Here is a 13,336-nt window from a genome sequence, read left to right as displayed (position 1 = left end):
CTAAACAATGGCATATTCCAAGCTGCACTGATAAACTAAGGCAGAAAAGTAAAGTGAGAGAAACAAATAAGACAGAGAGAGGAGTAAAAGAGAAGAAAAGGAAAAGGAGAGACTCCTCAGGGACCATTAACTCCGCAAGATTCAATAATTCAACCTATTCTGATAATACTCTATCCTGGCTCCATGAACAATTTTTCAAATAACTGTACATGGAAATCAAACATTTACAACTGAGAAGCATTAAGCATTTTTCATGTTCTCACAAAAACATATTCTACCTTCTTAGTTCCCTCTTGCTGTCAAAGACTATTTTTCTTCCCAATCACCATGAAATATTGTTGGAGTTATTTTTTAATTCCTTTTCATCAGTAACATCCCACGAAATGTTAAGTTATATAAACTCCTGCTGAGCAGCTTCTCACATGAGCTCCACACTTCCTTTCCTTCATTCCTGTGACAACACTCTTAAATATCCTCATGATCTTCCACAAAGACTCTCATAATAGCTCCCTTTAATTTCTCTCTGACTTGCATCCCTCTCTGCTTGAATCAATCCTAAATATTACTAATGACATGCCAATCAAATATTCTGCTCAAACTCCTTCATAGTCTCCAGCTTCTTGTAGAAATAACTATAAAATGCCACTATCCAGCATTAAAAATTCTCTACCAATTTTCCTCAGTTTTATCTTCTGCTGTTTCACAATCAACTAGATTAATGCCTGTGAACCTATTCCACATGTGCCTATGTGTTTTCTTAATCAAAACATTTCTCTTGCCTGTAACCATTTGCAATTTTTTATTCCCTCATACAAAATTTTATTAAGCCTTCAAAGAGAGTTTTGGGAATAAATCTCTCACTGCCCTAATTATCATATGACTACATATTCCCTTTATGACACCAGCAGAATTTTTTTCAAAATATGTTTTGTTGGTTTTTTTGTCTTTTCTGGACTGTACCTGCAGCATATGCAGGTTCTCAGGCTAGGGGTCAAATTGGAGCTGCGGCGCTGGCCTACGCCACAGCCACAGCAACACCAGATCCGAGCCACATCTTCAAAATACAATGCAGTTCACAACAACACAGGATCCTTAACCCACTGAACTGGACAGGGGATCAAACCCATGTCCTCATAGATGCTAGTCTGATTCCAGCTGAGCCACAGTAGGAACTCCCTCAAACGATGTTTTTCATCAGACCTAATACTTAGATAATTACATGAGAAAATTATTCAGCATCATGTATATGAAGGTGAATTACATGGAGTTCCACTTCTACTAATGACAATGCAGTTTGTATTGAACTTAATCCCACAGATAATGTGATTTAAGTAAAAATATATATAAAAAACAATTACTTGAAGGTAATGGAAATCAGTTAAAAGTAGATAAAGACTGAAGAGTTTTTCATTCAAGGAAATGTCCTAATTCATATGCGGAAGAATGACTAGAATTCAAGCAGAAAGTTGGAGACTTACTAACTTGGAAAATCATGGAACAGAGATTTAAGGTACCATATTAGCTTAAAAATGAGAATACATATCTGGAAATTGAAGGAGGCACCCTGAGATCTATGTGTATATTCTCTCCCAAATCCTTAGCTGATACCTGAACTGCACATGCAAGCAGACCATGAAAAGCAGTAGCTGGAAAAATGAAAGAGATTTGTGTCTGCTGCCCATTGCAAGGTTTGAGTGTGAGCCTAGCAAAGTAAACTGCCTGCTAGAATAAAAATCTTTTTAAAAGACAACAGAATTCAGAATCTAGAATAAAAACATCTGATCCATAGTACCTAGTACAAAATAAAAATTACTTGACATGCAAAGGAACAAAGAAAATATGATTGAGAACAAGAGAAAAACCAGTAGGTGCAAACTTACCTAAAATTGACCCAAATGTTCAAAATAGCACATTTTAACATAGCTATTAAAATATGTTCAAAGGCTTAAAGGAAAATGTAGTCATAATGAATAAAAATATGTGGGAACAGGAATTCCCATCATGGCTCAGTTGAAACTAATCTGACTAGCATCCAGGAGGACGCAGGTTCAATCCTTAGCCTCACTCAGTGGCCGTGAGCTGTGGTGTAGGTCGCAGACATGGATCAGATCTGGCATTACTGTGGTTGTGGCATGGGCCGTCCGCTACAGCTCTGATTTGACCACTAGCCTGGGAACCTCCATATGCTGTGGGTGTGGCCCTAAAATAAAAGAATATATATATATATAATATATATATATATAATATTATATATCCATAATACACTCAGTATAGAAATGGAAAATATACAAAATGAAAGTTCTAAAACTGAAAAGTACAATATTTATATAGAACACTAATGAGGTGAGCTTAACAGCTTTTTGGAGATAGCAGAAGAAAGGGAAATAAACTTGAAAATAAATCAACAGGAGTTCCCGTCGTGGCACAGTGGTTAACGAATCCGACTAGGAACCATGAGGTTTCGGGTTCGGTCCCTGCCCTTGCTCAGTGGGTTAACAATCCGGCGTTGCCGTGAGCTGTGGTGTAGGTTGCAGACGCGGCTCGGATCCCAAGTTGCTGTGGCTCTGACGTAGGCCGGTGGCTGCAGCTCCAATTAGACCCCCAGCCTGGGAACCTCCAAATGCCGCGGGAGTGGCCCAAGAAATAGCAACAAACAACAACAACAACAACAACAAAAAGACAAAAAAAAAAAAAGAAAAGAAATCAACAGTATTTATCCAATTTGAAAAACAGAGGACATAAAAATGAACAGAATCTCAGTCATCTGTGGGTTAATGCCCAATATTCAATCTATCTCTCTAATCTCCCTCTCTCTCTCTACCTGCCTATCTACATATCTATGAATCCCTGAAGGAGAGGAATAAGGGAATCAGGCAGAGATATTAAGTGAAAAAATGAATAGCCAAAAATTTTGTACAAAACATAAATGTTGCATCCAAAAATCTTAGTATCCCCTGAAATTATAAATATCTATCTCCCCAGTACCAGCACCACGTACCCATGTACACACACACACACACACACACACACCCATACACACACCCATAGGCATAGTACAGAAAAACTACTGAAAACCAAAGATAAAGAAAAAATCATGGAGGTAAAGCAATTGCAAACAGAGTAACATCAACAGGAATGATACCTGAATTTATATAAGAAAGAGATTAGAAGACAAGAAGGCATTTTTGAGATGATTAAAGCAAAAAAAAAAAAAAAAACCAACCAAAATACCTATTACCCAGAATTCTATATCCAGGGAAAATATCCTTCAAAACCAAAGGTGAAATAAAGGCATTTTCAAATACATGAAAAGTGAGAGGATCTGCTGTCAATATAGCTGCTCTATAAGTTGTGTATACTCTGACTTTGTATATACATATACCTGTTTGTACACACATACATACATATCCATATGTATATGTACATGTATACTTTGTATATATATAAATATTCTGACTCTGAACTGAACTAATTTGTTTTCTACATCTCTGTCAGAAATTCTCCAATTATATCACCTGCATTGTTTCTTTAAAATAATTTGGTAAATATACTTTAGGGGGTTTTTATATGCTATGTAACTTTAGTCTATACTAGGGGTAGTTAGTTAACATTCAAAATATGCTAATCAAAAATTCTGCCTATAAGGATGCTTAATAGCTGAAGTACCTCAATCAGGAGCATTCTCCAGAGGCAGCTAGAGACAGCACTTCAGATACTGACGATTATATGTGCATCACAATATTAACTAGTATCAGGAAGATAAGAAATAACTGTTTACTAGTGAAATGAATGCTGTTCTTCATATGTGGTGTCTGGAAATATGTTACAGTCACTTTCATAAATGGGGTACAAGAATCAAGAGAGTCCAGCTGTTTAATTACAGACCATCCAGAGCTCTGTTTCATCTGAGCCCCATCTTAATGTTGGATTCTGCCTTCTGACCACAATGAAAGGTAATAGATCCTGACATCAGTATATTGTTTAGTACACTTCACACTCAAACAATGATGGAAAGTGCTTGAAAATATACCTAGGGAGCGCCCATTGTGGCTCAGTGGTAATGAACCTGACTAGTATCCATGAATGTGTAGGCTCGATCCCTCACCCAGCTCAGTGGGTTAAGGATCCAGCATTGCAGTGAGCTGTGGTGTAGGTCACAGATGTGGCTAGGATCCCTTGTTGCTGTGGCTGTGGCTGTGGCTGAATAAATGAGAGCTGAGTTGAGAGTTTACCCAGTTTGTTGAAACAGGTTATATGACTGATCTTCAAGCCTGCTTGTTAGTGAATATTACATGCATGTATGCATGTGTGCCTCTGTGTGTGTGTGTGCGTGTGCATGCGCGCGCGTGTGTGTGTGTGTGTGTGTGTGTGTGTGTGTGTGTGGCAGAATTCAATTGGGAATTGCTTTGCTCTCACCCACTAATATTTAGCTTAACTCAGTTTGCAATCTCCCCCCACTCCAACTCCATTGCCCCAATTTTACCTGGTTGAGAAAAGGAGTCATTATAGGATCAATAAGTCTTTGCATTTCTTTTTTAAAAATATGATATATAGTAATTTGATTTACTTTCATTTACTTATATATAGGCATGTGTATATATATATATACATACATATATATATATATAGAGAGAGAGAGACATATATTCATTCTAGTTTGGTGCTTATACCAATAAAAATTATCTAAGAACACAAGAGAGAATACAGTTTGATATTAAGAAATATTGTAAGTTGTCAAATTAGGTAAATGAAATTGTTCAGTGGATGAGTCCATCAAGAATTAATTCAAGATGCACAAATTTTATAGCTGACAAGAATTTAAAAACCACAGAGAGATCTTTTCTCTGACTTAAGACTAAATCAGATCACAAATGCTTTTCTCTTTCATCTGAAGAAATGCCACCATCTTCCATTTAAAACAAAGTTCTTTAAAGCATTACTTTTGATAATTTATTGATAGCAATGAATGAAATCAACATACCTCCAAATGGTACCCAACTCTGATGAAGGCACAGAGTGGGTCAAAAGCTCCAGTACCACAGGTCAGAAGATGTGTCCTGTTATAGTGATGTAAAACCCGAACATAATTTGCACACTCACTCTAAAAAGGAAAAAAAAAGAGAAGAAATTGATTAGTGTAATAAAAATGCTTAGCTCTTCTTTGATTCTTTTCCCCCTGACCCTGCTAATCTTATATATAAATCTCCTTAGGCTAGAAGAGGCAAAGGGTATAGGTGAAAGGAGGACAAGTTTCAGTGGGAAAAAAGAGACTAGGGTGACCAATGCAGTGATGTGTGAATTACATTTAATAATGGGACTGTATCATTATCATGTATTCTAGTACACAATTAAGGAATTAAAAAAAAGCACTGTGCAGAAATTTATTCACGTGTAAATATTTACATGGCAATATGTTTTGCTAAGTAAATTAATTATTCCTAATGCTTTTATTTTTTTTTTTTTTTGGCTGTGCCTGTGACATGCAGAAGTTTCCTACCAGGAAGAGAACCCGAGCCACAGCAGCAACCAGAGCCAAAGCACTGACAATGCCAGATCCTTAACCTGCTGCATTACAAGGGAACTCCCACCAATGCTGTTATTTTTTAAGTACATATAAACAACGAATCAGCATATAGTCAGAAAACTAATAATAAGAGAAGGCTTCATTACCCTTAAGGAAACGTTTGCAGACATTATAGAGCTTTTGCAGAGTTTTGATATTTGAGGAAATAAAATCTTATATTTTCAAACTCACAAATTCACATAAAGCACTTTCTTAGAAAATTTTCAAGTATGTAGATAGAAAGCTATCTGATAAAAAAAAAATAACATCTTATGCCCATTATTGTAAGATTACTGTCTAAGGATCAGCAAACTTTTTCTATGAAGGACCAGAGAGTAAATAGTTTAATGGGCCACCTGGTCTCTGTTGCAACTACCTGCTTCGGCAGCTATCATGAAATATATGATGTGTTCCAGTATACAGATGTGTTCCAAAAAATTTTCATTTATGTCATGTCACATTAGGCCTCAGAGCTCTAATTTTCCTAAAATGGGATTCAACTGTAATCTTACTGATTCTTTTATACATCTTTGTATTCTGGAGTTAATCAAACTCAGTACCTCATACACATTCCATGCATGACAAAATTTTAACACATCAACCACTAGGTGAGTATGCTGAATGAAAAAAAAAGGTTAAAATTGACTCAAACCCACATAACTGAATTAATTCTAGCAAACACCCTGTCAGCATATTAAGTACTACTAGTTCATTTAAAATAAATTATGAGAGAAATAATAAACCCTTTTATTGCTAAATATTACTTTAACATCAATAATCAGTAAATGTTATGTTTAAAAGGACAGCTTCTGACTTTTAAAATTTCTCACATAACAGTATTAGGATGAAAAAATCAGCAGAATCATCTTATCATATGATTGAGATTATAGCATTTCCTTAGGAAGAACAAGAAATGCACTACTGAACAGATTATCCAGAGCACAAAGATTTATTTCTTTCAATTTCCCTCTCATGTAGCCCCTTATTCTGTGGAGGACCCGTATAGTTGGGAAAATCTAACCTTCTATTTTCATACTGCTCTAAGCACCTGCTTCTCATCTCTTGAAACTGTCACATCTTGAGCAAGCCAATTAGACCACATTTTGGCTCAGCTGGGCTTGGACTGACACAGCCTGTGAATGTGTTCAATTAGTCAGCATCACGCTGCAGACTAAGGGCGCAAGAATGTCTTTACTCATTCCTTGGCTGTTACCCAGTTGCTACAAAGAATCAGGAGTTGCAATAACGTGTGCTGGTTTTTTATATGGTATTTTTGTTTTCTTGTTGAAAAAAGGATGAGTTAACTTTCAAAAGGAGATGTGGATGCCTTCCTCCAAAATAATGAACTGTGTCGCCAGCCAGCTACTCCTAGCACATGTATCCATGTGGTGGGAGCTAGGGCAGTGGGCTGCTGCTGGACCATGTCTTCCCTCTCACACCTTGCAGAGAAGTCATGGAGAAATAGAATAATGATTCTTTGAGTAGGAGACATTCTCAAACACAAAGAGTAGGTAAAGCCTGTTAACTGCCTTTGTCATCTTTCAAGTTTTTTGTTTTGTTTTTTCTCCTTGACTTTGTTCATTCATTTCTTTTCTTTTTTCCTTTTTTTTTTTTTTGTAGGGCTGCACCCACAGCACATGGAAGTTCCTAGGCTATAGGTTGAATCGGAGCTACAGCTGCCAGCCTATACCATAGCCACATCAACAGGGGACCCAAGCCACGTCTGGGACCTATGCTGTAGCTCATGGCAACATCGGATCCTTAACCCACTGAGCGAGGCCAGGGATTGAACTGGCTTCCTCATGGACACTAGTCAAGTTCATTACTGCTAACCCATGAAGGGAACTCCTCTTCATGCATTTCTAATTTACCAATCAACTCAAGATGAAATGTCACAAAGATGCTCAGCTTTTCCTCAAATTAAGAAATTACTTGAAATTCTTTTTTTCTCCCAAAGACATAAGAAATTACAGTTACTATAAGGAATTTATAAATTTGAATTGATGAAAATATAAGACAAAATAAAAACCAAGGCCTAAATGGCACTTTAGTTCCCTACTCTAACTCCACATGGAAACTAATTTTAAGTAATTATATATAGAGAAGATGTATCTGTGTATATCATACATGTATATGGGTATATATATTTTTTCTTCCTGAAATGATTTGCATATACACTTTGTAGGAGCAAATGAAAGTTAGTGAATGACCAAGAATATAATTGATGACTTAATTGACAATGAACAATACTTACGGCATCTTTTCCTTTCATTATGCATTCTTCTGTTTTTAGTGCCGTACTAGGCCAGTGTATCTGAAATAAAAGATAATGGACTATTATGCAACTGCATATAAAAATAAACCACATTGAAAAACCATGTCATTTTTTTCCTGTAGTTCAATACATTTCATTTTGTTCTATTTTCGTTGGTTCTATTTCTTCTTTGAGAAAATCAAGTAAGACTTTATCTTCTTCATAGCATTACTCACAAAATTAAGAAACTTACTTTTCAGCTTTTATTTTATGCTAAATCCTATTTTTTTTAATGTTTTTGAAGGCTCACATCAAGTCTCAGGCCACCAACACTTCAACCAGCACTACTCTGCACTCAACCTACCACAACTCCCACTGTCCAGCCTTTTTCCTGAACTTGTCTGCCCTTCCAACCAGGCACCTCCTGGAGTTTCCTCTGCATTTTTAATATTTAGCACAAAACCTGGTGTGGTGGCTCTCAGTAACTAATGGTTGTACACAAAAAAAAGAAAGGATGAACGACTCTTACAGTGTGTCACTTCACAACATCCTACAAACATCTTTGATTCTTTTTAAAACCATTTTTTACCTCTATCAGTTTCCCACTGGATTTCAGAAAATTTTTGTCCTATTTCAAACTGGTTGGTTTCTTCCTTGAAGAGACGATGTCAAATACTCCTTTTTCATCTCCAATTGTGCCTAGCACTTTGCTGAGGCCATAGGCAGAAATTACTAAGTACTTTTTATCTAATTCCACAAATTTCTATCCTTTTTTCTCAGACTGTTCCTCTTTTTGCTTCAGTGATAGGATTAATCATACTCTGTGCCAGACAGTGTGGCAAGAACTTTGTTTTAGGTTCTCTTTCTTCTACTTTATAAATTCATGTGCAGAGCTTTGGGCTTATTATGCTATCCAACTGAGGGCTCATTATTATCCTTGGTCCCATAAAGTCTCTTTCCTATTTTAATTATCTATTTCTTTCTTCTCCCCCTCCATGTTCTCTTTGTATCCTTTTAGGGGGCAATCACTGTCATCTGTTAGTGGAAATAGTAACAGTTCTCTTGTTTGTATATTTTCTTATAAAGTGTATATTGCTTTTTGTGTATTTGAAATTTACATACATGGTATTTTCTAATTTATATAAAATCCTTTTCATCTTTTTCACTAAGATCTAGGTTTTCAAGATCCCTATACACATCCCTATGTATACACATAGTGTATTGTTTCTAACTGCTTTGTAATATTTGTGTAAGCAGCTCTTTGCAGGAAACCCCTTTGCCTGTCACTTTGGTAATGCTATATTGTAACTAACTTTTAAACCAGGCACCACCATGTTGCATTCATCTCTGGCCCAAGCACATCTTTCAGATCTTTAAATCACACAATACCTTGCCTAACCTGTTGGTTCTTTCCATAGATGGAAGAGGGAGAAATGGATAATAAGTAATTAACAGAGGACCAATCTCTTCCCTAGCTTCCCCTTCTGTAATCTCCTGAACAAACTGTGTAACCAAACTGTGAAGAAGATAAGAGCTGAAGAACTATCACCAGGAGGCAGCAAGCCTGCACTAGTGGGGGATGGTGACCACTCTGACCCTCTATCTCAATGAGTTACTGAGATTACTTCCCTGTTTCCCTTTAAAAGCTTTCACAGATGAGCAGAATCTTTGGAGGTAGTTTTGGGGGAACTTGAGTCCAGATTGCCAGCACTCTGATTAAAAACACATTTCCTTACTATCAACATCAGTAAGTTTTGACTTTGTAAGTAGTGAGCAATGGGACCAGATCATATTCAGGGTATGGATCCCCCATCCACATTCCTGTATCTACTCTCCTGGTGATGGACACCCAAATTGCCTCCAAGTCGCCACCATATCAAAGACAGGTACATCTTTGTAATGTCCCTCTGGGATCTGTCTAAGAACACCACTGGCATGTATAACCAGGAGCAGAATTACTAGGTCTTTGCAAAAGCATATATTTAGTCTGTTGATGTAGTGCTAGGCCACTCTCCAGAATGATAACATGTTTATATTACACCAGCAATCATCAATGACACCTGGCATCATCAGCTTTCTAATCTTTGTATCAAGTGCTTTGGATCCAACATTTAATTTAATCCTTACCAGAACTTTACTAAAGTAGTGTTAGCACAATGTCATGTGCCCAATACACTGCGAGGCCAAACAAACTGAAATGTCAGAGTTTGGAGCAGAAAAAGATTATTATAAGGCCATGCAAGGAGATGGGTGGCATGTGCCCCTCAAAAAGCCCAGACTCCTGGAACCAGAATTATAAAGCATTTTTGAAAGCCATGTGAGAAAGGGGGTTCATAGGGTAAATGATCAGCTTGTGCACAGTTCTCTGATTGGCTGATGGTGACGTAATAAGGGGTTAACATAGCAAGCCTTAGGCTCCAGGAGGCCTGTGAGCTATGCCTCCAACATCTTTCATCGGGTGAGGGGGATTTTTCACATCTGTAAAACAACTTGGGAAATGCACATCAGATACTATTATCAGTATTTCAGAGGATATGGGGAAAGGGCCTGCCCTAGATGGCCCCAATAAGGTCCTCCTGGGTTACAGTAGCTGTATTATGTGGGAGCTTCTTCTAAAAAAAAAAATAAATAAATAAATAAAAATGCCTATTTCTATGTCCAACCCCATAATGCAGATCTATAACTCAGAATGGTGAAATGTGATCTATTGAAGTAATTACAGCAACTGCTAAGTTCTCAAATGTGCCTCAAGACCTCAAGCTTCCTAATTAATAGTTTATCCCCACATCTGCTGTATCAGTCACTCTCCCTCCACCTGACCAAAACAGCTCCAGTGACCCTCTTTCTTGTGCCTCTCAGAATTACATGAGATCACCTTCTTATGCTCACATATCATTGTCCTAGGCTCTGTTGGTCAGTGATAATGGATACTATTTTGAGCAATGCTGGCCCTTACTGGAATACCTATAAGTTTTCCCTTCATTGCCTTCAAGGCCTGCACCTTGGATCCACACATCCAAGGTGTACAGAAATTCAAAGATATTATCTCTCTCTCTCTCCAGCATCCATAGCTGCTTTGAGCCATGTTTTATTGACACTTCTTTGGCTCTCTACTTTTGGTAGACAATCATCTTTTCAATTCAAGTTAACATTTTGATGAAGGAGTAGAAATTTTCCAGTAGAATAGACTGGACCTCTGAGGATATTATTAATGTTTCTAAACATAGTCTTTTCCTCCTAAGGATGCTTAAGTGCCTCAGGATCTAGACAGAGATGAGTTTAAGTATAGCTTCCTACTCCCCACTGTCACTATCTATGTCCTTAGACTTTATTGCTAGGCCTGTGCCAGTAAGCAGGAGTCTTTTCCTACCTCTGGTACTTTGTTCCCTAAAGTCTCCATTATAATCTCCCCTTGCTATCTCCCCTCCTCCTCACCCACCATCATCCTATCCTGTGCTCTGCTAGCCTGGAAGGACTCTTGGTGCAAAAACTACATGCTAGATGTTGCTGATTAAAGATATTTTTTATTTAGTGAGGATATTGTTTAATTATTTTTAAATTATTGTCCAACATTCAAAAAGAAGAAATTGTGCACAAAAATCTAGATTTCTGGTTTCTCTAGAAAAATCTGAAGGTAAGCAACAGTCATGCATTCCTGTGTGGCAACATCCTTCTGGAGTTGCAAGTCTGAAGTCTTCTTTCACTGGGAATGGTGCTCTCTGATTTGCTTCAGACTTTTCTTTTACCTGACTGGCCCCCAAAGGCATTTTACTTTTTGCAATCTGATATACATGTTTGAATCCCAAATATGGTAAATATTTAGGCTTTTTTTTTTTTTTAAGCTGCACTCCCATAAAATATCAGGTTAGGCATTTACATGCTAGAAGTGGAAGAGGCTTGTCACTTAACTCACACATATATAGCCAAGTTCAGGTCTTGATTCAGGAAAAATATTGGTGACAATAGCATTTTATTATGATGATCTTTTTATGATTATATTTATGATCACAGGAGTAAGCACTTCACAGTTTGAACTATTGGTATATGGTACCACTTTGATGTGCTTATCTGTATAATGGGCCCTCAAAAGTTTCTTACTAATAACATTAGGCATCAAGTGTTCATTTGCTTTCATAGTGCGGTATATAAACTTTAAAATAAAAAACACGTAAGCAATGAAGAAAAAAAGACAAAGGCAAAAAGGGTGGATATAAAAGAAAACCAAATACAAAGCCAAAAGCACACACATAAAATCCAAGGATCAATGTTCTTCATTATAACAGTAGATCTATAAAGCGGATCATGTCTGATTCAGGAAAGATACCACATAAATACAAGGTCAGGTTTAGCTGCAGATTTGCATGGCTTGAGAAGGGTTACTGACACCACTGCAAAATAAGGATCCTGGAAATGAAGCTGTAGAATTCATAAACTTTACTGATCCTTTATTTTGGAAAAAATTCAAGCATTGAGTAATAGGTTTTCTCAGGAGATTTATAAAATCCATTCTAACTGAGATCTGTTGGGTGTGGAATTATTATTTTATTGTGGATGCATAAATTATTGAAAAGGATGCTAGAATGTGTGTGTGTAACAAAATACAAATTCGTTTTAGGTTTAATCTATCACTAGAAAGATTTTCATGACTAATTCACTTATTGATATGAAGATATCAGAGAATTCCTCATCTGTAATTCAGAATAATGCTTTATATTCTTAACACCCTTCATTTATGAGATGCAGGGCTTCTCAGAGAATATTAGCATCTCTTCTGATACATTTGCCATCATTATGTAAAATGATGACTTTTTAAAACTATATTTCTACAATTTCAAAGTACTCCATACTGATTCTCTGAAACAGTATCCAGGCAATAAAACAACCCCAACATCTTATCTCACATTCCTTTTTTTTTTTTTTTTTGTCTTTTTGCTATTTCTTGGGCTGCTCCCTCGGCATATGGAGATTCCCAGGCTAGGGGTCTAATCGGAGCTGTAGTCTCTGGCCTACACCAGAGCTCTACACCACAGCTCACGGCAACGCTGTGATCATTAACCCACTGAGCAAGGGCAGGGACCGAACCCGCAACCTCATGGTTCCTAGTTGGATTCGTTAACCACTGCGCCATGATGGGAACTCCCTCACATTCCTCTTAATCACTGTTTCATGAGGATTATTTCCAGGACCATTTGAACCCATTGTTGGGGGGAGGGGCAATTCTCTAGGCATTTCTATACCTTATTGACAGCTTTTGTTTCACACTATCTTTTCCAACAGCCTTGGGAGATAGAGATAGAATTTCCCTCCAGGGCAAATGCAAGATCTGTTTCCTGACCAGGATAATAAAGATAATGTCTCTCTCTGGGCAAAGGCTGGAGAGGTTTGCTAGCAGACCCCCTTTTAAGATAGGGAGTTTGAGCTGAAGGCAGGTGAAGTGGGTATAACACACAGTGTCTGTTTAGGCTGCTTAGCCTACCTGCTGTGGGACCTGAGGGGGAAAAGGCCACTGATGGAAACTT

General features: G+C 37.3%; 1 protein-coding gene across 1 annotated transcript in view; it reads right to left on the bottom strand.

Moving 5' to 3' along the window:
- Positions 1–13,336, bottom strand: part of SEMA3E (semaphorin 3E) — a 259,711-nt gene that overhangs the window by 94,796 nt on the left and 151,579 nt on the right. Inside the window, exons 3-4 of the mRNA XM_047753502.1 lie at positions 7,818–7,877; positions 4,982–5,101 (exon numbers count right to left, since the gene is read on the bottom strand). Coding sequence (XP_047609458.1) covers positions 4,982–5,101; positions 7,818–7,877 — 180 coding nt within the window. The remainder of the gene's footprint in view (positions 1–4,981; positions 5,102–7,817; positions 7,878–13,336) is intronic.

The sequence above is a fragment of the Phacochoerus africanus genome, chromosome 11 (genome assembly GCF_016906955.1).
Source record: "Phacochoerus africanus isolate WHEZ1 chromosome 11, ROS_Pafr_v1, whole genome shotgun sequence".
Classification (NCBI taxonomy): Eukaryota; Metazoa; Chordata; class Mammalia; order Artiodactyla; family Suidae; genus Phacochoerus; species Phacochoerus africanus.
The sequence above is the reverse complement of the archived record's forward strand: the minus strand, read 5'-3'. Positions and strand labels throughout refer to the sequence as shown.